General features: G+C 52.6%; 4 protein-coding genes across 4 annotated transcripts in view; 2 read left to right on the top strand and 2 right to left on the bottom strand.

The window, feature by feature from the left end:
- polr2b (RNA polymerase II subunit B) overlaps nt 1–23,154 on the bottom strand; it is a 29,270-nt gene extending 6,116 nt beyond the window's left edge. Inside the window, exons 1-5 of the mRNA XM_077733039.1 lie at nt 22,682–23,154; nt 22,345–22,454; nt 8,748–8,895; nt 5,623–5,743; nt 5,340–5,482 (exon numbers count right to left, since the gene is read on the bottom strand). The gene's annotated coding sequence lies outside the window, so the exon portion shown is untranslated. The remainder of the gene's footprint in view (nt 1–5,339; nt 5,483–5,622; nt 5,744–8,747; nt 8,896–22,344; nt 22,455–22,681) is intronic.
- LOC144207539 (putative pancreatic secretory proteinase inhibitor) lies at nt 601–1,697 on the top strand. Its single transcript, XM_077733056.1, has 4 exons — nt 601–760; nt 830–861; nt 940–1,055; nt 1,464–1,697. Exons 1-4 carry the CDS (start codon nt 643–645, stop codon nt 1,507–1,509), a joined length of 312 nt encoding a protein of 103 aa, XP_077589182.1. The 5' UTR covers nt 601–642; the 3' UTR covers nt 1,510–1,697.
- arap3 (ArfGAP with RhoGAP domain, ankyrin repeat and PH domain 3) lies at nt 2,499–11,580 on the top strand. Its single transcript, XM_077733038.1, has 34 exons — nt 2,499–2,587; nt 3,881–3,986; nt 4,065–4,703; nt 4,768–4,808; nt 4,869–4,947; nt 5,020–5,148; nt 5,285–5,354; nt 5,431–5,551; nt 5,631–5,815; nt 5,883–5,989; nt 6,052–6,251; nt 6,319–6,404; nt 6,501–6,683; nt 6,756–6,897; nt 6,971–7,075; nt 7,138–7,285; nt 7,354–7,456; nt 7,527–7,725; nt 7,800–7,863; nt 7,932–8,095; nt 8,161–8,373; nt 8,448–8,553; nt 8,615–8,762; nt 8,843–8,911; nt 8,991–9,065; nt 9,133–9,250; nt 9,321–9,449; nt 9,538–9,674; nt 9,746–9,828; nt 9,927–9,962; nt 10,027–10,090; nt 10,169–10,306; nt 10,377–10,415; nt 10,501–11,580. The coding sequence occupies exons 2-34, from the start codon at nt 3,916–3,918 to the stop codon at nt 10,810–10,812; spliced, it is 4,503 nt and encodes a 1,500-aa protein (XP_077589164.1). The 5' UTR covers nt 2,499–2,587; nt 3,881–3,915; the 3' UTR covers nt 10,813–11,580.
- On the bottom strand, nt 18,535–20,047 carry neurog1 (neurogenin 1). Its single transcript, XM_077733034.1, has one exon. The coding sequence runs from the start codon at nt 19,323–19,325 to the stop codon at nt 18,702–18,704; it is 624 nt and encodes a 207-aa protein (XP_077589160.1). The 5' UTR covers nt 19,326–20,047; the 3' UTR covers nt 18,535–18,701.
- Nucleotides 23,155–23,188: the final 34 nt, after the last annotated feature.

Raw genomic sequence — 23,188 nt, 5'->3', positions numbered from 1 at the left:
GAGACTCAGAATTTTGATTCGACCATTTTCACTGTCCTTTCATTGTAGGCGCATCTTTGTTTTAGGAAAAGTTGACTCCTTTATGTAATATATTCATGTAAAATGCAAATTATTTATGCACTATACACAAAATAGAAATAGAAACCTTCCCCCAGTAGAATGAATTGGACGTTTAGGGCCATCAATAGGAGTATTCAATATGTATGTCCTTCTTTTACTAACTACCACAACACATACTCTGTAACCTGGGCTGGTAGTGAATGAGTTAAACTATGAATAGATGTCCACCGCCAAGCTAAATCCTGTTCTGAACTTTCTTGGCTCTTTTGTTCCCCTTTTTTTTCGCCACGTCACATTCCCAGAGACGCTATTTTTGCCGGTCCTCGGCGCCTTTTGAGACCGAGGCCTCAGTACAGTCGAATGGCGACGAAGCTCACGTGGTGGCCAGATGCAAGGGATTCCCACGCCGAGCGGCCGGCCGGCCGGCCAGCCGACAGACATGCACGCAGCAAAGTTGTTGTCACGTGTTTTGTCTGAGCGCGTTGTTGTGGTGGCGTTTTCGCGCTGGCTCAGCGGACGGCGTTGATCCCCAGATTAGACGCGCACAAAAAAGTGGTGGCAACATGGCGGGCGCTCGGGTATATGAAGTGTTATACGCGGGCCGTTGGGCGCTCCCAGCTCGCTCGCTCTCATCCACCCATCGCCATGTGGCGTGCACTCCTGGTCTCCGTTTGCGCCGTGGCGGTCGTACTCCGCGCAGGTGAGTTTTCGTCAAACGTCAGGAGGAATCCCACGAGCCTGACCTTTCGACCGTCCTTCCGCTTTACAGATGCTGACGACAAATCCGCCATCTTCAGAAGGGTGAGAAACGTCCGAGTTGTGTGACCTCGCCAGGCCCGGTTGACGTTTGTCTGGTTTGTCTTTTCTGTCCGGGGGCAGCCTCATTGCAGCGGCACCACCTCGTCCCAAGCGTGCCCGCTGGACTACTCGCCCGTGTGCGGGAGCGACGGTGTCACGTACCCCAACGAATGCGCTCTGTGCGTCCGCAAACTGGAGTGAGTTGGCCGTGGGCGCGCTTCAAATGTCGTCTCACTGACGGGAACATAAGAAAAACATTCGTAATAATCAACAAGGATAGCACAGTAAGATAACAAGAAAACCCTTCCAATTATTTTTTTCCCACTAAATACATTTGGCGCCCCTTTTAGTCGGTGGGGGCCTTAGACAACCGCCTGATTGGCCTAAGCTGAGGGTCGGCACCGATGTAGAACCCTCGGCTAGGACTAACAAAAGAGAAAGTTGGCAAACTTTAGATACACACTTTACATTGTTGCATTTTCCTGTTTTTTCCTTGGGTATTTCATTTGGGACTGCTTTAAATGATTGTTCAGTCATTTTTTTTACAGCACCCCACACAGACATACTCCCGTCATCTGACCTTGTGTGTGTGTGTGTGTGTGCAGAGAGAAGAAGTTGGACATTGTGATCGTGAAGGACGGCCCCTGCTGATGACATGGCATGTTTTTTTTTCATTGTATTTGCTCCCGTAGGCGTTTGTCCATTTTTCACAGCGTACCTTCAAAGAAGAATGCCCGTTTTTTCTGCTCTTTTTTTCCTCCTCAACCAACCAAGAAAGAATTGAAATGTGAGGAATTGTATCAAAACAAAATAAAGGATGTCTAGCAAAAGTCTACCAATTTCCCTATACATCTTTTTGACTTATTTATTGCGCATTTACGTTTACAAAAAACACATTTTCGCCACGTGCACGGGAGCTAACGATGCTAATTGACCCAGTTATGATGAGTATTCGCGGAGGCAAAAGGGTTGCTGGTTGTGGCCCGTTCGAGAGCGACTTCCTCATTTTGTTTTGATGTGCGATCCGGTATTTTCCCAGACACTTCCTTTTTCCTGCCCAAACGCCTGGCCATTGTCTTAGGAGGAAAGGGAAGGAAACGCCCGAGTCGCTGCGCTCGCTCGCACGCCGTTAACTGGCTCCGTTCTTTCGTTGGCAAAAGTGCGAGTGTGAAAAAGTCTTGTTTTGAATGCAAAGGAAGGCATCACCTGACTTTGGTCAACAATAGATGTCAAAGTCAAAAAGGATTGGACGTCAATGGCAGCCAGTGGGTTAACCCAATGACCCCAAATGTGTCTCACAGGAGATCTTATTTATTCATAGGTAGTCTATGAGTTACCAAGATAACCTGAAATGGCCCACAAGAAGGAAATGAGTGCCAATTTACAGTAAGTGACACATGGGAGACACCCCCCCCCCCCCCCTCCTGTAAGTTTTAAAGAAAGTGCATCTTCTAATCTAGTCTCAAATTGCGCTTTTGAAAAGGACACCTGTTGCCACTAGTATAGAGAATCTGTTTTTCCCCCTCCAATTTGCCTGTTTTATTTTGAAAGAACCGGAAAAAGCGCGCCTGGCTAATAGCGGGGCTTGACATCGGCGCACCCGAATAGACGGACGGAGGGGAGGGAGGAAGGGAGGGAGGTCTCGACCCGACCCAGCAAAAGAACTGACGGACAAGTTCGCCACAACTGTCGGAACTTCCAAGCCGAGGCTGACGAGACGAGCCCTCAAGTAAGTGAACGTATCTTCCGTATCCGATTCGGTTCTGGGTTTCCTTTGAGGAAAGTACTTTCCTGACTGATGGAGTTCTTGTTCTGTTGTATTATACGCATTTCTTGTGTATTTTCCTGCAGTAGCATCTCCGAACCATTCAAATGTGCTCAAAACAAAACAGACTTTTACTTACTACGACGACTAGGGGGCGCACACGCAGTGTAGCGGATTCAGGACTGAACTCAATAGACTTTTTTTTTTTAAATTTCATCTGAAGTTCCCTTCCTGAAAAGGATCCATTTATTCCATAACAACATTCAAAGGGCTTTTTTTTTACCAAACGCCATGTGATCCAGTTATTGATTGGGCCCATTGTATTGGACCAAGATAATTTATTGTTTCCTCTTTGTCTTGGAAAAAAAAGCACTTGTGTATTATTACAGGCTGGAGGCTACACTAGTGTGCTATTACAGGCTGAAAGTTGCCCTCTGCTGGCTAACTTGCAAAACGCTGCAATTCATATCTTATGGTTCCTTCCTGCCCTTTTGGGTAAATATGGTAACATAGTGGCAACCCAGGCACCAATAAGTCTGCAATTGAAATTTGAAGAATGCTCTATATTTTGATATACTTTGAAAATAAGTCAGCGAGGAGTTCTAAAATAAGAGTGGGAAGGAAGCCGAGACCTTCTTTTCCTTGACCGGCACGCACACAGTAAGAGGATGTCGGAAGGCGCAGTTTTCCTGTCCCAAACTTCCTGACCACGTCATAGCCACCCGCTACTTCCCGTTTCCCTTTGACGGACACGCGTACTCTCTCTCACAAGATGGAACGCTCTAGCTTTTATTCAAGAAACAAATATTAGTGCATACATTCCCTCCACGCACGCTTGTGAATATTGACCGAAAACCGCGGCGGCGCTTTGTCAGGCGTCGCTATGGTAACGCGTCCGGATGACATGGAAACGCCGCCGCACTAGGACGGCTCGGGGTCACGTGACGGAGCGGGCGGGTGCCACAAAAACTTCTTTTGTGTCGCCCACGTCGGCTGACAACACCGACCGGGCTTGTGCTGACAATGGCCTTCTGTGTCGGTGGCGGTTGGCGCGCCATCCAGGGAAGGCCGGCATCCCAACGTAACCGGGGCAATCCGATACGAGGGTGCCGGCCCAATCCACTTTTTGGGCCGAGCGCCAACGCTTTTGCAGCCCTTTCAACTGGGAAACAAGCTTTTACACCTAGTGTCAACCTTGTTGAATATATATATTTTTTCTCCCCCACGTTTCTTCCCATTTTTCTTTTGCGCTAACAGGCGATGGATCGCCGCGTCCGGTGACGGCTCGGGCCATGGTCGTGGCGGCGACGCTGGACGCTAATACGGCGGTGGAAACGCTTCTGGCCGCCATCCACCTGGAGAGGTGAAGGTCGCCAAAATCGGGTGGGCGACGTCCCGATTTGGCAAGAATACAAAACGCCCAGCGTCCCCTGGCCCACAGGTACCGGGCCTCTTTCCAGAGAGCCGGCCTCCTGTCGGCCGCCGACGCGGTCCACTTGGATCACGACGCCCTGGTGAGCCTGGGGATCACGGCCACCGGACATCGCAAACGGATCCTGGGACTGCTTTCGCGCGTCCAGAGACGGGAAGCCGGAACGGACGACCGTGGAGCGTGGCCCGAGGAAGGCGGCTCTCCCGAGGAAGGCGGGTCCCCCGAGGCGGCCTCCGCGCCCAAGCCGGTGCCCAAACCCAGGACCGTTTTCAACCGGCGTCGCACGGCGCCGGTGGACTTTCGCCCCGGCGCCGCGGACGCCGCCGGCCCGTCCCCGGAACGGAGGCTCTCCCGGGAGTCGGGCCACTTCCCCATCTTAGACGGCGTAAACTCGCCCCCGTGGAGTCCCCCTCGGCGGGAGGAGGCGGCGGGAGTCACTCTGCCGCCCGTCCCGCCGAGGCTGGCCCGGAAGGTCCCGACCCCCGAGGGGCCTCCTTCTCCCGGGGGGGCTGGCCACGAGCCGTCGTTTTCCGCCACGCTCACACCGTCGACTTCATCCGCCGAGATGGAGACGAGCGGCGACGATATCTACTGGGGCGCCTCGGCCTCGAGCCTTCCCGTGTCAGTGGGAGGCAACGGGAGAGACAGGTGAGTCCGCCCAATCGCTCGCCGGATGACGCCTATCCGTCTGAGCCCCGAATCCCATCGGCAGCGGAGGGGCTTTGAGCCACGACTCCTCGGGATCGACTAGAGGTGAGTACGGCCGCGCCCGGGAGCGCCCGTCAGGAAACATCTGCGCCTTTGCACGAGCAGACGAGCCCGGCGAAACGGACGACGTCATCGGCCCCTACTGCGAAAGCCCCTTCCAAAGATTGGGAGTCGAGGACGGCGGGTAACGAGTGACTCTTTGCCGCGGCCAGGCCCGCAAATACAAGATTTTTTTTTTGGTGTGTTCCGTGCACAGCTCCGTCAGCGGGCCAGCCCCGGACGGCGACGAGGACCAGACCATCTCACCGTACGCCAGCTACGCCTCTATTGGCGACAGGGCCACGCCCATCATCAGCGGTTGGCTGGACAAACTTTCGCCGCAAGGGTGCGTTTTGGATGGAGAGTTTCATGGGCTAAGTGGGATGGCTTTTATTGACGCGGACCCCGGAGACCCGATTTTTGCGCGCAACTGGGCCACAACCAATGAGAATTCTGCTAAGCTGCCTAGGCCTCTATTTCAGGAACTACGTTTTCCAGAAACGCTTTGTCAAGTTTGATGGAAAAAATCTCACTTACTTTGGAAACGAGAAGGTGAGCTTCCGATCCCGATCGCCGGTGCGAGACATCCCTTTCCCTCTTTGCAGCGTCACGTCCGTGTCTCCTTCAGGACGCTTACCCGAAAGGCGTGGTCCCGTTGGCCGCCATCCAGATGGCCCGTCCTTCCAAAGACAACAAATTTGAAATAGTCACCAGTCGGCGCATCTTTGTCTTTAAGGCCGATAACGAGGGTAAGCCGAGGGTAAGCCGAGGGTGCGCGTGGGTTAGGGGTACGCCACCGACTGACTGACTCTGAACCTACCTGGTCAGCGCTGAGACGGCGTTGGGTGTCCACGCTGCAGGACCACGTTCGAGACCAGCTGGTGTTCGGCCGGGGCTGGTTGGGTCCCGGCCCTCACTGTCAGAAGCACGGCTTCCTGGAGCTGAAAGGAACCAAATCCAAAGTTTACGTGGCCATCAACACGGAGCAGATCTGGCTGTACAAGAGCCAACAGGTGAGGTCAACGGGACCCCCGAAAGCGTCAGCCTTTCAAAGCCCGCCCGCGACTTCTCGGCGGACAGTGCTTTCGCGCGGGGATCGGCATCACCGCCATCGAGGCCCGCGGCGCCACCATCCGGGACGGCAAGCACAGGAGTTTTGACCTCATCACGCCCTACAGAACCTTCAGGTGCGTCCCCCGGACGGGGCCGCGGTCCAGACCGTCGCCCTGCCCTTGCTCTCCCCACCCAGCTTGACGGCCGACTCGGATCGGGAGAAGCGCGACTGGACGGAGGCCCTCCGGGACGCCATCGCCGAGACCCTGTCCGACTATGAGGTGGCGGAGAAGATCTGGTCCAACCGCTCCAACCGCACGTGCGCCGACTGCCGGGCCGTCAACCCCGACTGGGCCTCCATCAACTTGTGCGTGGTCATCTGCAAAAACTGCGCCGGTAGGAAAAATGGATTGGCCGCACAGAGGCTTTTCCGTGACGGACTTTGCTAACCGTGTGCCGGCAGGCCAGCACAGGGGTCTGGGGACCATGGTTTCCAAAGTTCAGAGTCTGAAACTGGACACCAGCGTATGGAGCAATCAGATCGTTCAGGTAAAGAGGGGTCCGTCGGTCCGGATGGGGAAGGGAGAAGGAAAGGCTCTTGCTTACTTGGGTCTCAGGTGCCATTCCCGCCCGTCCACTCCGCAGCTCTTCATCATGTTGGGCAACGACCGCGCCAACGACTTCTGGGCGGCCCGCCTGCCCCCGTCGGAAGAGCTGGACTGTGACGCCACGCCCGGCCAGAGACGAGACTTCATCGGACTCAAGTACCGAGAGGGGCGCTTCCGACTGGAGCATCCGGCTTTCGCCAGCCAGGAACAGCTTCTCAAGGTAGGGAATAAGGTCCAAAATGTTTCCGCTGGCTATTTTGACATTTTGCTCTGCGCGTGTGTCCACCCGCAGGTTTTGTGTTCGGCAGTCTCGGAACACACGCTCCTCAAAACCGTCACGCGCATCTTCTCCGAGGCCACGGACTATCGGCTGACCGCCGACTCTCGGGGGAAAGGAGCCGGCCCGGACCCGCCGGATCAGTACCCGGCCTCCGGTGAGAACCGATGCGGTTTGGTCTCCGGCGTAATACGAGCAAAATCCAAAGTGTCCGCTGTGCCGCCTGGCAGATCCGGCCGTCTACGACGAGATCATGAAGACGGTCCTGCACTCGGGTTTCCTCTTCAGGGCCAATTGCGCCGGCCGGGGGACGCTTTCCCGCAAATCTGGAGAAGGTGGGACTGGTGGCGTCGCCGTCTGTTTGATTCTTGCGTATGAATATGACCTCCTTTTGCAGACTTCCAGAAGTTGTGGTGCACCGTGGACCGATCGCTTCTTTTCTACCCGTCGGAAGGATCGGCGGAATCCTGCATGGAGATCGGCCTGAAGGACGTGCTGTGTCTGGGAGTCGGCCGACCCGACTCGCCCGACGCTTCCGCGGACAGGTGAGGCGGTCTGGGCCCGGGCGGGTCGGGGGGCGGGCACGCCATCCAACGGCTGCTTTCGGCCGCAGGTTCCGCTACACCTTTGAGTTGTACTTGACATCGGACAAAGTCTATCAGTTTGGCGTGGAGACGGCCGAGGCCCTGCACACCTGGACCAGTTCCATCGGGAAGGTCGGCCACGACACTCCACTTTCTGGCCATGGGAACCCGGGAGAGAACCGGCGCTTTTCTTGCCCTCCAGGCCGCCACGCCGCTCAGCTGCCATTGCCTGCTGGCTCGGGAGTTTGAGCGCGTCGGACGCCTGCGCTACCGGGCCATGTTGGATCCTCGCCAGTGGAAGGAGGCGCACTTTGTCCTGCAAAAGTCCAACCTCTTCATCTGCCCCCGAAACGACGGCGCCGCCGAAGACATCGTCAACCTGAAGCGCCTGCAGGAGCTCGGTCGGTGTCCGTCCGTCGGCGGCGGGTCTTCCGGGGGTCTGGCTTTCCGCGCCGGCTTACCGTTTGTCTCCAAGGCGTGACTTCGGAAAACCTGGACCAGGAGAAGAAAGACGTCCTGGTTTTGGTGGAGAAGGGAAGGTGAGCGGCTTGGGGCGCTTTTTTCCGTCTCCTCTCCGCGTTCTGATTTTGCCGCGACGTGGCGTCAGGACCTTCCACCTGCGGGGCGTCGGCCGCGCCGACTTCGCCATGTGGTACGCCGACATCCAACGGGCCGGCGGCGGGAAGGGCAACGCGCTGCGCGAGCAGCAGCTGAGCAGGAACGACATCCCCATCATCGTGGACAGCTGCATCGCCTTCATCACGCAGTACGGTGAGTCAGGGAGAGGGCGGGGTCCCGGTCCGGGATCTTCTTAGCCGCGGCACGGCCACTTGCAGGTCTGGGCCACGAGGGGATTTACCGCAAGAACGGAGCCAAGTCCCGAATCAAACTGCTGATGGAGGAGTTCCGGCGGGACGCCCGGCGAGTCAAACTGCGCATCGGAGACCACTTCATCGAGGACGTCACGGACGTCCTCAAACGCTTCTTCCGGGAAATCGACGACCCCGTCTTCGTGGGCGATCTCCATCCTCTGTGGCAGGAGGCGGCCAGTGAGTGTGGGTGGGCTCTGGGCGCCATTTGCCCGGGTTCACCCAAAAACGCCTCCGGTCTATTTTTCCCTCAGAGATCAAGCTGAAAGGTTCCAGGTTAGACCGCTACAAGGAGATCATCCGGACGCTTCCGAGGGTCAACAGGATGACTCTGGCGTCGCTAGTCAGCCACCTCTACAGGTGGGTGGCCGGCCGGACTGGCTGGCAGCGTGATGCCATCTTCACCCATTTCTCCTTTTAGAGTGCAGAAATGTGCCAACCTGAACCAGATGTGCACCAAGAACCTGTCCCTGCTCTTCGCGCCCAGCCTCTTCCAGACGGACGGCAAAGGGGAACACGAGGTGAAGATTGTGGAAGATCTGATCGACAATTACCTGTGCATCTTCGACGTGAGTTCCAACGGCGCCCTCGGAATCCGCTGGGGGAGCCCTCGTCCACGTGTCCGTCTCTCTCTCTCTCTCCGGGTCAGATCGACGAGGAGCACCAGAACCAGATGGAGTTGGAGATCAGCCTCATCACCTCCTGGAAGGACACGCAAGTAAGTGGCTGGCCGGCCTCACTTGGGGCGGGATCTGAGCGCCGACAGGCAGCGCCAACCTTGCCCGCCCGTGCCCTAGTTATCTCAGGCGGGAGATCTGATCATCGAGGTCTACCTGGAGACCAAGACCCCCGACAGCTGCATTACGCTTAAAGTAATACGTCGCGTGCCGTCCTCAGCGCGCCGACGCCCTTTAGACCTCCCGTCATTTAAATTCCCAGGTGTCGCCCAACATGTGCGCCGAGGAGCTGACCAATCAGGTTCTCTACATGAGAAACGTCCCCGCCGGAGACAGGGACGTCTGGATGACCTTTGAGGTCATCGAGGACGGCCAGCTGGGTGCGTCCCGTCCCTCGCCAAGAACGCTCGCCCAGACGGCGTACGAGTAGCGTGTACTGCGCGCCCACAGAGCGTCCGTTGCACCCCAAAGAGAAGGTCCTGGAACAAGCGCTGCAGTGGTGCAAGATGGCCGACCCGAGCTCCGCCTACCTGCTGGTGAAGAGGGTCCCCAAAGGAAACGGCATCGACATCTTCACTTGTAGGTGGAGCGCTCAGAAGTCTTTTTAGTGGTCTTGCTCAAGAACTTTCCGACTGTAACAGCGCTCTGATTGCTAACTGACTTTTAGCCTACAAGAGCGACCCGATGAAGGTCGGGCTGCTGAGATGTCGCGAGGAGCCGCCTAAGCTGCTGCAGGGAAACAAGTTCCAGGAGAGGAGCTTCCAGATCAAGAAGAACAAACTGCTTCTGCTCAAGGACAAGAAGGTGACCAACGAGAGCGCCACGCTAGAGAGTCTCGGCTCGGGGACGACCCCGGTCCGCGTTTTGTCCTCCAGAGTTTGAAAGCGGAGAAGGAGTGGCCACTCAAGAGCATGAAGGTTTACATGGGGGTGCGCAGGAAACTCAAAGCTCCGACCAGGTCGTCGCCGTCGCCGTCGCCGCCGCCGCCGCCGCCGACTTGCATGCAACGCGCCAGCGTGGACGCTAGGCCAGGCTAACGACGCCTTGCACTCGTAGGTGGGGCTTCACCTTGATGTCACCCAAGCATCAGCTGTAAGTGCGTCGAAGGCCGGTTGCTCGTTAGCGGCGCCCCGTTTACACTGGCGCCTGTGGGCAGGTTCCTGTGTTGCCCGAGCGAAGCCGACTCGTGGGACTGGGTGAGCAGTTTCCTCCGAGCCCAGGTGAGTGTGTGTGGTCTTGGCGGCGGCGAGCCGCGACGCCCCTCCGCTCGCTCCATGGCCTCGCTCTTGCGTCGACAGAACAAGGAGCCGGGCCCCCCCGTCCTGCGACGCCACTCGTCTTCCGACATCGCCAAGCAGAAGTTTGGCACCATGCCGCTGGTGCCCATCCGAGGGGACGAGAGCAACCGCGGCATGCTGTCGGCCAATCAGACGCTGGTAAGCGCCGCCTTTCCCTTCAAAACGGGCCCAAATAGAGTGGTTGACGCGACGCCTTTCCCGTCCGCAGAGGAAACTTCACGACCGCAGGACGCTGTCCATGTTCTTCGTGAGTTGCCAAAATTGTCTTCCCGCTCCCGAGCGCTTCCATTGGTCACAGCGCCGTTTGTCTTCGTCGGGCCCTTCCCTCTCAGCCGATGAAGGTGCAGCAGGACAGCGCGGAGGAGGGGCGGCAGTCTCCGGAACCGCTCTACGAGGAGGTGGGCGACTTTGGCTTGCAGGTGCTCAAATCCCTGGAGACCAGCTTCCTGTGCGGGAACGAGACGCGAGAGCTCCCGGATCCGCCGCTTCCCGTCGCGCGCCGCGACCCGGAACCGGACTCGGAGCCGGACCCTCGCCCGCAGGCCGCCTGCACTCCGGCGCAGGAGCTCCTCCTGCGGGAAATGTCCAGCGCTTTTGGGGGCAAGGCCCAATTGGAGGAAGAGGAGGGCATTTCGCTCCTTTGATGGACACACATCAGAAATGGGGAACTTTTGGAGGCGTGGCCTCAGTGGCATCCACTCAATGCGACTACTACTTTGAATACATTAAATGTTTGGAATGTGGACGTGTTTTTGCCCTTTTGTATCGTAGAAATGATTTCATCATTCAAAAGGGGGGTGCTAGAGCCTATCCCAGCTGACTTTGGGCCAGCCAATCACAAGGCACGAGGAGACGGAGAGCCATTCACACTAGAGGCCATTTCGAGTGTCTTTTGGTCTCACTTTTTGAAAAAGATGAAATGGACATTCCACCCAATGAGAAGCCATCTAAGTTGTTGCAATTCAATTTGACTTAGTAGCGAGTGCCCGTGTGGACGTGGCCTGAGGGCCTTTAGCCACTTAGGGACAGACTGGAGTGGTTTCAGTTTCCTCGTCTGCGTCAGGGGGGGGGGGGTCACGCCAGGTCACGCCGGGTCAGAGGTATCATCTGCGGCCAGGTGTCCGAGCAAGTGACCCGCTTCCGCGGCGTGACCTTGACTCCGGACGGGAAGTCACGTACGTCGCCAACATGCGTCAATTTCTCTTCCATTCTGCAGTGAGGTGGCCAAAATCGGACGCAAGCTATTCCACGTGCTGCCGCCTGGGGGCAGCGCGGGACCGGGACGGAGAACATGATGCCGAGTCCTCTCATATTGACAAAAGGGAAATCTCCACTGCTCTCAAATGTTGTTGACCTTTTCAAAATTGCCAAAACACAAAGTACAATTCTCTACAGTCAAATTCTTAATAAATGGTGTCCAAAAATACAAATGACTGTACAGGTAAACTTTTACATGTTCCAAAAACTGTGTGATATCATTTTGCTGCTTTTTTTAGTGGGCAGCTTAATAAAGCTGGGGAAGGAAGAATCATTAGGATCTACTAAGAGTAGATAGCATCTATTAGGATCATTATTAAGGCTTTTTTGGGGTGAAATCATGGTCTGCAATCATTTTAAAGTGAGGGTGACACCAAAAGTATTTAGTTGATAGTGAATGAAAGGTTTAAAAACATTGCATTTAAGAAACAGTGTCATTTTGGATTGGTTTCAAATGAAGGGGCAACTAATGTCGTCAACGGGGCCGCCGCCAACGCCATCCTGAAATAAGCACGCTTATTTAAACATCTACTTTCTCCACATCGCTTTCTTGCTGTCACTTGCTCATATACACACTTGAAACAAATCCTTTGGCTTTTTTGGGGGGCTCCCCTCGTATTTCACAGGCCTCCTTTTTCAAACCGACAAGTATGGACACACTTCATCCCTTTGGACTCCATTTTCCGAGCCCCCTTTGCCAGTACAGTACAAATCCAGTCCATTGAAGAAAAGGAATCCGGATTGCGGACCTTGCTTTCTCACACGAGGTCTTTTGGGGTGGGCTGGCGGTGTATGGGGGGCAGTGGTGGTGGTGGTGGTGGTGGGCTTCCCCTCACATGAAATCCTTCATTGTGCTGTTCTATAGGCCGACCTCTGACCTCTGCCGAGGCCGTGGATTGTCCTCTTTTCCTTTTTCTTCTTCAACTTTGACTTCACTTTGCCAAACGTGTCATCACACCCGCACACACGCACACACACACACGTCTTTGTGGGGCGGGGCTGGCTAGATGTCTGCAAGCTCAAGTCTGTCACACACACACTTGTTAATATCATGCGTTTGTGTGTGTGTGTGTGCGCGTGTTAATTGCTTGTCTGGTCCGTCTCCGTGCAGATGTCTCTCTCTTGAATTTGCGTAGAAAGCAACAATCGGCCCCATCTGGCCCCGTTTTACTTCCCCCTGAAAAATCACCTCTGTAAGGGAGGAGCCCCCCGGCAGCCCTCACGCCCCCCCGCCCCGACGGTCCCCACCTCACTAAATCTCCTCGCTAAGCCACAGGCACGCACACACGGGTTCGCCATGCAGAACGGAGTGGGTGTCAGAGGATTGAAAGGCAATCAAAAAGCTATAGAAGAGTGCTTTGCTTTTCTTGGCCGCACTCAGACACAATTGGGGGGCCGAGGGTGGTGACGCCCCCCTCGCCACCGCCACCACTACTACCACCACCACCACCACCACCACCAGCTCGCCGTTTGGGGGCCCGTCAGCGGCCCGAATGAAGAAGAAGCTCGGAAAGGCCGCCGTGACAGATGGCTCGGGGACGATGATACGGGATGGCTTTTCAATGCCCATTTCTGCTGTCGGAATCTTGTCTTAACTAATGATAAAAAAGCCCCGACAACAACATTGACTAAAAGGCAAAAATGTACAGGGAGGGGGGACTAAAAGTTTCTTTGGGGATTGAACATCGAGCGCTGTCAATGAGTAAACCAAGAGGTGACCCACAATGGATTTAGTGACCCGGGGTCTACAGGAAATGAGAGCAAAAAAGTCCCTGGGGGGCCAAAGAGGTTGTATTTTCAGGATCTACTTTGAGCCAAGATGGCGTCACGCCACCGCGGTGTCAAGCCAAATCCGCGCTGATCCCCAAAAAGAGTTGGAGAGGGCGAGTCAATATCTTATTTTGGAATGAAACGACAGTCAGGGGGCGGGGCCATTCCTCACCTCTCGTGCGGATTGTCGGTTGAGCGACACGCACGGACGGACGTGGCGTCCGCCGGCGTCGGGCCATTTTGCGAGGATTTCTGCTCACGCCGCGCCGGACGTCAGTCGCGTGCGGGTCGCCTTGGCAACCCGGGCGGGCGCATGCCCCGCCCGCACGGCCGCCTTTCAAAAAGCAAAACAAAAGTCTGGGAAAGGCGGCGCCCGGCGGATCGGGTTACCGTTGTGGGCCTGGACCACGCCCCTTTTCTCACCAGTCCAATTAGAGAAACTTCCGAGGGACAGGGCAGAAAATACTAGTAACGGGTCGAACTATTCTATACTATTTGCGGACTATAAGTCACACTTTTTTGTAATTTAGCTGGGCTTGTGTCTTATATTTTTCACTTGAACTGCCAACAGCTTATAGGTTAAGGTTAAAGTTAGCAAGTTAATGTTAAAATGTTACATTGGGAGGTGCTTATTTTTCACTCTAAATGTAATATATAATTGTTCTTGGTTTCTATTAAAGTGCCAATCAAAAAAAATGTAACTTATACTCCAGTATGATCCCTATGCATTTAATTTTAGATTCTTTGTCAAGGGCGACTTATACTCCCAAAAATACGGTAGCCATTTTCAAAAATATCCGGCTAGCCCATATTTTAGCATTCAACGGTCATTGTCTGTTTGCGCGGGCTAAAATATCCGGCAGATTATTTGTTGTCGATTCATCCTCTGTTAAGTTTAACGAGAAATCTAAAAAGGGCTTTAATAGCGCTGGCGCTAGCTCGGCTAGCCCGCCGCCGTCCATCGACAGCCGCTGGAGGCGGGCCGGCCAACGGTAGTAAAGTAAGACGCTCTTTTAGTTGCCATTTGTCATGCCCGTAAAGTCGGCGACTTACTCAAAGCCCCGAGGCTCCGACAATTAAGGCTTGGGACCCGCACGCGGCATTTGGCTCGCGCTAAGAAGATATTTTAGCTTGGGGAAAAAAAGCTGGAAACAAAACGGTGACTGTTAGCAAGTCAACTAAAGCACCTGCTGGGAAGCCACACGCCCTTCTAAAGTACTCTCCTGTAATGTTAATAGCAAAAAGTCAGAATAATTCCAGTTTCAACTCCAAATATTGTGACTTAAAAGTCATGATACGAGGAGAAAAGTGCTTTTTTTTTGTACCCAAGGGCCAGTGGAGACAATAGCAGAAAAGCATTCGGTGGGGTTTGTAAGTGGATTTAAGGTATTTGCGTTAGGAAATGTGGTCTAACATCCGATTTCGTCGTCCAGCGAGCGGAGAACAAGAAAGAAGAAAGTTGATCTACACAAGAGGTCAAAGGTGAAAGCGGCGTGACCGTTGCCTGTTGTTGGCCTGACATTTGACCTATCGACAGACAGGACACCCAACCGGCCTTAATAGAAAAGATGCCAAAAAAATTGCCTAAAAAATCTTATCTTGTCAAACATTTTGGAGGATTTCAAATTGAAAATAAAGAAACGCAAATTCCCTTTGAGCCCATTTTAAAACGTGCAATTCAATGTGCATTAACTACTCAACTCATTACATTTACATACCTTTTCTCACTGACACATGAAAATCACAAGTGTGCTACACATAGAAAATGAATCAAAAGTACATTCCATAACTAGCATTGACATAGAAAGTGGTACATAAAGTGTACATATAACTGCTCGCGCTAGCCTTGTGCTAATCGCTAATGAGTTCCAAAGTAAATGGAGCATCACGACGACGCCACTCTCGCCAAACAAATCATCCACCGCAGCAAACTTTGATTAAAAACTTTAAAGCTCATCCAGATACTCAATTGAATTGACAACTCAATGAAACCCCCGATTGGAGCAGTTTGCCTTGAATTGCTTTGGCGTACGCACAGGTGCGACGGGAAGAGCGCCACCAAAGGCGGGCTCAGTTTGTCTTGTGATAAAAGCGTGCGCCACCTGCTTTTGTGCGAGGCGGCCGATCAATGTGCTCAACTTTGTTGATTTGCGCCAGTGCCTGCAAACAAACGTCTCCGTCGGCCTTCCCCGTGACGGCGCCCTGGTTGACCGGCGTAAAAAGCGTAACGTCGTGAAAAAGCCATTAAAAGAATATTTCGCCTGACCCCCCCCCCCCCCCTTCTCACCAGCCCGAAAAGCCCCCCTGCCACACAAACAAATGCAAATGGATGTGAGAACTTTTGAGCGGGACCCCCGTTTGAGAGGGGGTCTGAATGGCCTCTAAAGGAGCCTCTAATTAATCTAAGTACGGCACCAATAGGCCCACTTGGAATTTTGTTCTTCTCTTTTATGTGAATGGAGGGTGGGGGCGGCGAGGGGGGGGGGGTCCCCCAAAGAAAGAGAGAGAAAAGAGAGAAGGGATCAGGCCTCCACCTTTTCTATCGGCGGACCCGCCCCATTCAGGCCGGCCGTGTTTAACAGACCCGCACGCCGCCAAAGCCTCCCCCCCACCCCGCCCGAACACACGAACGCACGCACGGAGCGCGCTCCGTCACTCGTTTTTCTTTTTTCCTGGCCACGGCGGACGCTCCGGTCCAGCTCCCCCCGTCCCCCCGTCCACCCCCCCGGTGCCCGCTATGGCTCCCGGTCGGACAAAAGCGGCAGAAGGCGGCCTGGGTTCGGGGTGAATCAGTAACGGAGCTAAAGGCCATGCGCCTGTGGGGAGTTGGGTGGGATTGTAAAGGGGCTTTGAGAAGGGCGGCCCCTCCTCTCAATGGGCCCCTTGACAATCACTTGAAAGGAGCTCAGGGTGTCCCCCAAACAAAGTCCCCAGCAGCAAAAGCCTGAAAGAGCTTCTAATAAGCTTTTAACTATTTTACATCACGGCGCTCCTCGGCTTCCCAACCTCAAGCCCGCCCGTCCCTCTGGCCCAAGCCCCCCAACCCTCCTCCGACACACACCTCGCCTTCGCCCTCGCCTTTGCCCTCGCCTTCGCCCTCGCCGCCATCATTGTGTTCAGCACCTGATTTATCCGTGCCTTCACATGGCATTGCAAGCTTTTCGAGTTACTGGCAAAGACGCGCAAGCAAGGGCCTCATTAGGCGCTCGGGACTGGCCCCGCCCACCCCCTGCCGAACCGAACCGACTGTCCTTGTCCAAAATCTTTTGCCATTCAGTTCAATCCAAAAAAAAAACACCACCCCGGATTACAACCTCCTAGTCAAGATGGGTCATTTCATGTGAATTTTTACTCAATTCCTTTTCATTTTTAGGGCATTTCAGGTCATTTCCATCTAACTGTGGGTCACTTCCTCATTCATTCTGGGGTTTTTAATACGAGTCACGTCCCCATGGCTGCTAGATTTAAAATCATTTCTCGCACTATGAAAGTCTTTGAAAATAATAGCCCGAATTGGAGAGCAACTCGCCCAATCTGTGGCTGTCCAGTCGCCACGGAGACGCTTTATTGCTGTGGAAATTGCCCGAGTCTTGGCGGAGGTCAGAGTTCGACGGGGAGGGCGAGACGGGTTGGGGGGGCTCACAGCCAGGAGCCCCTCGCCCTCCGGATGACTTTTGTGCCGCTCGTTAAGAATTTCATGCTAATTGCTGAGCGCCCGTCCGAGTGCGATACGTCCGTTCGCCGGGTTGACGCCGTCGTGGCGTGGCGCTTTTCAACCAGGCTCGGGAATATGTTTGTTGCGATATCTTGTGGGCCGGACCACTTTATTTCCGGGATGCTTCTCCTTTCCTTGTCGACTCCAAGGGGACTTGCTGGCACTTTGGGGGCATTTCAAAGTTGGCTATGAACTCATCAGCTGCCATCGTCGGCCCCGGCCGGGCCTCTGCTCGAACAAATGAGTGGCAGAGTGCGCCTGGGGGCTTTACAGGTGTGATCTGCGAGACGAGGTGCGGCGCGGGGGTCTCGGGGGAGGAGTCGGAGGTTATCTGGAGGAATGGTGGGGTGGGGTGGGGTGGGGTGGTCATGGGGTCTTGGTCCATCTGCTTGACTTGCTTGGATGCTATCAGCGTGAACTTCTCCAATGTTGGCAAAAGCAATGTGTGTGTTCATATTGCATGGCTGCTCTCTTGATTGACACTTTCCTGTCACTTAGGGGGCGGGCCCCAATGCCCCAGGCAGTGTGTGTGTGTGTGTGTGTGTGTGTGTGTGTGTTCTTGTCTTTGTACGTTGCGGCTTCAGCGGGCTTTTGACTTTTTCTGAAGACATTTCTTTTAATGGTCCATCCGTATTCCACTGGTTACTAGCGGCCTCCCTCCCATTTGTCCTTTGAATGCGAGTCTGTCGTCTTTAGAAGATATTTCAAATTTATGATTCATAAAAGGGAAGGAAATAATGGTTTGGGTTTTTTTTCCCTACAAAAAAATGGCAGGTGCTTCTCCTGTGTTGATGTTCCAAAATCAAGACCTTGCATCGCATTTATCTGCGACCCTTCCCAACAAATTACTTTGGCCCAACGTCCCATCGGGATATAAACCTTTAACCTTTAGCCTTTAAAAAAATAATAGTAAAGTGTACACTGAAAAAAAATGAAATGATACGCCATTTTCTGATGTCAAGCGGTCCATATTTTTGGAAGCCAAATTGTTGTGTTGAATAAAGAAATGAAAATGTCAACATGACTACAGCTAAAAGGATTGAGAATGACCACGTGACATGAAAAAAAGTTTATTCATTCAACAAATGTGACTTATGTAACGAGGACCTAAATCGACTAATGGCATTTGATTGGCTAAAACAGGGCGACAATGTATACTATTTCTTAGGATGGCCGCACTGGAAAGCTTTTTCTCCATTATGAAACATTATAGAAATGAAATTTAAGTCACTGATATTTTATTAATTTATATTTTGATCATCTGTTTTAGTCAAAAGTCTAAAAGTTCGTTTTTTTATTAATTGAATAAGATTTTTTCTGCTTTGATGGATATGAATAATATGGAGGAGCAGGAGTGCAAATTTGAAATTTAAATACACAAGAAATAAATCGATATGCTTTAAATGTGAATAAATAAATATTGGAATCAGGATTTTAAAGATTCAATTGTTCATTGATTCATTTCATTTTAGCAGCCATAGCTAGCTAGCTTCATAGGGGGAAATGGTGTTTGTCAAGTCACATTGTTATTTCATGTTTTTTGCACAACTTCCCAAAAACGACAATAATAAACGTCACGAATGACAAACGGACTGAGAAAGGAGCTCCCAACAAGCGTGTATGTATCAAAAGGCTGAAAACTTTATTGCGCCCCAAAGTGTCAGTGAATCAATAGAATAAAATCTCGTTTTATGTACAAAAAAGCTCGCAGCAATAAATAAAGCAAAACAAAAGACAACAAAAAATAATTAAAAAAAATTAAACTTAAAAAAAAAAGTCTGTCCCGCACAGCTAAGCAGTGACTGGGGCTCGCCCGTGCAAGAGGCCGGCTCGCGCGGCCCCCCACAGCGCGTCCTCGTGCCGGAGCGCGCCCCCACTGCCGGGCGAAGAAGGCGATGGAGACGAGGAAGAGGATGAAGAGGCGGACGACGGCGACGACCAATGTTCTTCGGGGGCTCGCTGGTGCTGCTCGGGGAAGGGTGGACCCGGCAGGAGGTCTGCCATGCGCAGAGTCTCGGCCAAGGCCCAGATGTAGTTGTGGGCCAGACGCAGCGTCTCGATCTTGGTCAACTTGCTCTCGTCCGGGAGGGCCGGCAGGACGCGGCGGAGTTGGTCCAGGGCGCCGTTCAGATTTTGCATCCGGTTTCGCTCGCGATCGTTGGCTTTCAGGCGGCGACTCTTGCGCACCACGCGCGGTCCCGCGGCCACAGCCGGGGTCCGCCCCCGACGACGCCGCCTCGGCGTCTTCTTGGGCGGCCCGGGGGAGGCCGAGCGCGACGAGCCGCAGACGGAGCCGGAGCTCGAACGTGAATGCGAGCGCGAGCGCGTGCTGGCGCTGCTGCTGCTGCTGGAGCGGGAGTCGTCATCGTCGTCTTCGTCGCTCGACGACGGGAACGGGAGGTGGCGCGCGTCCATGTGTGCCGGCGAGCGTGCTGGTGGCACACGACCGACCTCAGCCCGGCATTTATAGCGCACGCGTACAATGGCGGGGGCCCGTCAATGGCCCCGTGCCGCGGGAGGTGCTCATTTGCGTATCGGCGGGGAGCGTGCCGCCGCCGATCGCTGGGCGGGGCTGCCGAGCCGGAGAGGGAGGGGCGGGGCTGCCGAGACAAGCGAGCGTCCTGCACGCGCTCACGTGACGTTCCGTCAAGTGGACGCCGAAGAGGCTGCTGTCAATCATAACAAAGTGCCTGAGAACTGAGATGCTCCCAATTCTTCTCATCCTCTTTTTTGGTTCACTCCATGCCGTTGACACGTCCAAAAATTCAGGAAATAGGGCTTTTCAGTGGGGGTAAAAAAGACCCCTAAATGTGCAGAAAGTGACCCAGAAATGGCCTAAAATCACCCGCAAATGATGACAAGAACTGTCCCTGGAAATGCCCAAAGTCAATGGAAAGTGACCTGAAAATGCTTTAAAATAAACAAATGGTCCACACACCATTGGATTGGACGCGTATCGCATTCAATGGCAGCCGATGACTTGAAACGACCCAAATTGTGAGCTTTTGCCTGTTAGCGCTAACTAGCATCCAAATGTGTCCAAAACTTTTTTTTTCACTTTTTGTTTGCGAATGCGCTCGGATATGCAACGAGTTTTTTTCTCCTTTCATGGGAACGTGTTCATTTGATTTGCTTTGTGTACTTTTTGCACCCTTGATGACCCCACCCCCGGACCCCCCTTTTTTGGAAGGCCGCCCCATGAGGAGAGCCAAAGAAAAGGCCCAAAGAAAACAAGTGAAAGAGAAAAGCGCTGGAGTGAGAGGTCTGTGCGGAGAGCAGCTCTGACAGGATTAAGACACCAGACACGGACCCCCGAGACCAACCCCCCCCCCCAAAAAAAACGCCGCCCCCCTCCAGCGTCCCCATCGCCACACACAAGTGGAAACACAAGTCACGTTTGTGGGTCCTGCAAAAAAAAAGCACCACTGTGGTCCCAGCATTTGAGTCAAGGGGGCTAAATTTGGCCCTAATTGGAATAGTCAATCTTTGTTTTATAAGTATATAGTATTAGCAAAGACAACAAAATAAATACGTATAAAAAAAAACAGGTGAAAGACATTGAAAATGGAAAAAGGATTACGTCGTGCTATGAGATGATGTCGTATTATGATCAAGTATTACTAGAAAAAAGATGTCATGAGTAAAGTCAATGTAACCTAATGTATAAAACTAAGAAAATACAGTTGTAATATGACAAGAAAAAAGTATATTAACAGATTAAATGGGTAATATAAAATTAAACATTAGGAATCATCTAGAGCACAGTGTCAAAGTCGCGGCCCGGGGGCCAAATCTGGTCCACCGCATCATTTTGTGCGGCCTGATAAAGTGAATCGCGAATGCAAACTTTGTGTTTTAGTGATCAAATTCAAATGATCAAACCAACCCGACCTTTGAGACTCTTGATCTAGAGTTTAAAGTCGTAATGTTATTTAACTTTGTATTACATGACTAAAAGGGGTCATGTGTACTATGGATTACTATCTTACATGTTACAAAAAAGTTGGAATATTATCTCACTGCAATACTATTACAGTATTACAATTTTTTTGACATTCTATTCAATTGGGCCTAATTATACTCCATCGAACAATCGTGCATTTGTATTAGACTCACTTGTCAGAATTTCTGACAGATACCTCCAGTCACCTTGGAGCGACCTCTGCCAAATATCCGCCGGGCGAGGCCCCGGGCGTCTCGCCCCGGCGTCCAATTCCCGACACCCCGGTTTCCACGGCGCCGCTCGGCGGAGCTAAATTATCCGGCGAGCAAACAGCGGGCGACGTCTGAAAAGGAAAACCGTCCCGGGACGCGACGGACGGCGCGAGGCGGAGACGCATTCATGCCGGTGATTGACGACGCCCACCATTACATTAAAACCTTCCCCCGGGTGACAAAGGCGCTCCCAGAATCGCGATATATCACCATATCCATATATTGTCACGCCCCCATTGAGTACGTTCCTTTTAACTGTCGGATGGATTGTCTTAATTGTTGGCCAAGCTTTTTCAAAGACTTTAAAAAAAAAAGAGAATCTCGCACCGTTTTGTACCCTAAAAACATTGACTAACATCTTTCTACTGCAAGGATGTACTTTTTTACTGACGCGCACTTGCCACCAACTGTTGCCGTCGGCATTCACGACACCCACAATGCAGCGCGGCACGCCCGTGTTACGGGTGGGTGGGCGCCTGGGGAGGGGGCTGTTGGGGGCGCTTCTGTTTTGGAGAGCAATAACTTGAATTGGAGCAACAAAAGAGTGTTGAAGAAGAGAGGACGAGCTGCAAAGTCTTGACTCGACAAAGCTGCGAAAACTTTCTTTCAGCCTAATGAAGCTGTTGTCTGGAGATGGGGGGGCGGAGGAAGGGGGCGGGGGTCGGGGCCAGCGTCCTCGGACGTGATTTGTCATACAATCCCAATCTTTAGGAGCCCGTCACACCTCCTCTCCATATGTCTGCTTAGTTTGCATCTGAAAGCTCGGGGAAGGCCAGTGTGCATCGTGCTTGGGAGGGAGGGAGGGAGGGAAGGCCGGCGTGGGGAAGGACGGACGGATGGGCTTCTTTAGGCCTCCGCAACTTGGACAAAAGTGACGACGTCAAATCGACACAGGCCATATTATAAAAATTCGTTATCGCAACATTCGACGTGAAATCCATCGTGAAGGCCATTTTATGAAACCTCATCATAGCATCATTATCATCATTCGACTTGAAACCGTGACGACCTCACAACCATAAACAAACCGACCCAACATTTTTACGACACCTGCACTACTTTCAGACAAAAAGCTCCTACGCCTATGTTTGAGGGTAACCTGCCCTCTGCTGGTGGCGAGTTTGCAGTACAGTTAAGTCTTTTTACATTAGTTCCTATATCTACATTTTTGCTATCAATGGGGTCAGGAAAAGTGGGTGAAAATAGTGTTTTGTCCTACCGGTTTGACGTTCCGGCTCATCATGGGAGTTGAGTTCAATGTATCCAAGAACTGGGTTCAAAAAATTCCAACGCCTTGGTACAAAAGCAGGTTCGCCAAAAAATAGTGACCTACAAGGTGAAAAATGCACAATTAACAACCTCATTTGTTATTAAATCATTCCGACAAATTGAGGTGAATGTTGTAATTCGCAATCTTAGATGGCTTGGTTGACATTGGGGCTGGGGGGCATTTTGATGTTCTCTTTAATAATAGTTTTTAGGTATCAGAGTTCATATTATTTTCCGATGTCATTGTAAACTGGAGCTAATTGCTACCAGCGGTGGCGAATACTTACTTTTATCAACAACTTGCGTATTATTGTAACTTTTCCCCGATTGAGTCCAACCGCTGCTCCAGTCGGCTAATGCTAAAACGCTAGGTAGGGGCTACAGGCACCGGTGTTTTGATGGCGTTAGCTATGTTGCAGTGTCCCACGGGAAGGACTCATAACTTTTGTGGAGTACATATGTAGTGGCACTCTTAAAACAAGGCTTGGTGAACAGCTAGCCTCTTCATAGCGACCGCCAGCGGGCTGCTGGAACTCCACATTAGCAGGAGAACAATACTTGATGGAGTGCGTCGAGATGCTAATTGCAGTGCTAAGGACACCAAGAAAGAGGCCAGCTGAGCCTAATTGAGTGGAAGCTGTGACGTCACTAAGGTGTCCAAGGCATTCAAACAAATGGTGTCTTTTTTTAAAGACACAGTACAGTAAAAAAAAAGTAAACAATGCAGGTACATGCATGTACATACATATAGTAGACAATTTCTCAAGCTTGGTCTGGTGACAAAAACAAAAAAA

The sequence above is a fragment of the Stigmatopora nigra genome, chromosome 14, assembly GCF_051989575.1.
Source record: "Stigmatopora nigra isolate UIUO_SnigA chromosome 14, RoL_Snig_1.1, whole genome shotgun sequence".
Lineage (NCBI taxonomy): Eukaryota > Metazoa > Chordata > Actinopteri > Syngnathiformes > Syngnathidae > Stigmatopora > Stigmatopora nigra.
Note: the sequence above shows the minus strand (reverse complement) of the source record. Positions and strands in the feature narration are given on the sequence as shown.

Bases quoted from the DNA above. Each gene is read 5' to 3' on its own strand.
- LOC144207539 (XM_077733056.1), top strand. From the start codon at position 643: ATGAAGTGTTATACGCGGGCCGTTGGGCGCTCCCAGCTCGCTCGCTCT. The intron at 761-829 runs GTGAGTTTTCGT...TCCGCTTTACAG, and splicing joins GGCGGTCGTACTCCGCGCAG to ATGCTGACGACAAATCCGCC. The intron at 862-939 runs GTGAGAAACGTC...GTCCGGGGGCAG, and splicing joins AATCCGCCATCTTCAGAAGG to CCTCATTGCAGCGGCACCAC.
- arap3 (XM_077733038.1), top strand. From the start codon at position 3,916: ATGGTCGTGGCGGCGACGCTGGACGCTAATACGGCGGTGGAAACGCTT. The intron at 7,076-7,137 runs GTGGGACTGGTG...CTCCTTTTGCAG, and splicing joins TTCCCGCAAATCTGGAGAAG to ACTTCCAGAAGTTGTGGTGC. The intron at 8,554-8,614 runs GTGGGTGGCCGG...TTCTCCTTTTAG, and splicing joins CTAGTCAGCCACCTCTACAG to AGTGCAGAAATGTGCCAACC.
- neurog1 (XM_077733034.1), bottom strand. From the start codon at position 19,325: ATGGACGCGCGCCACCTCCCGTTCCCGTCGTCGAGCGACGAAGACGAC.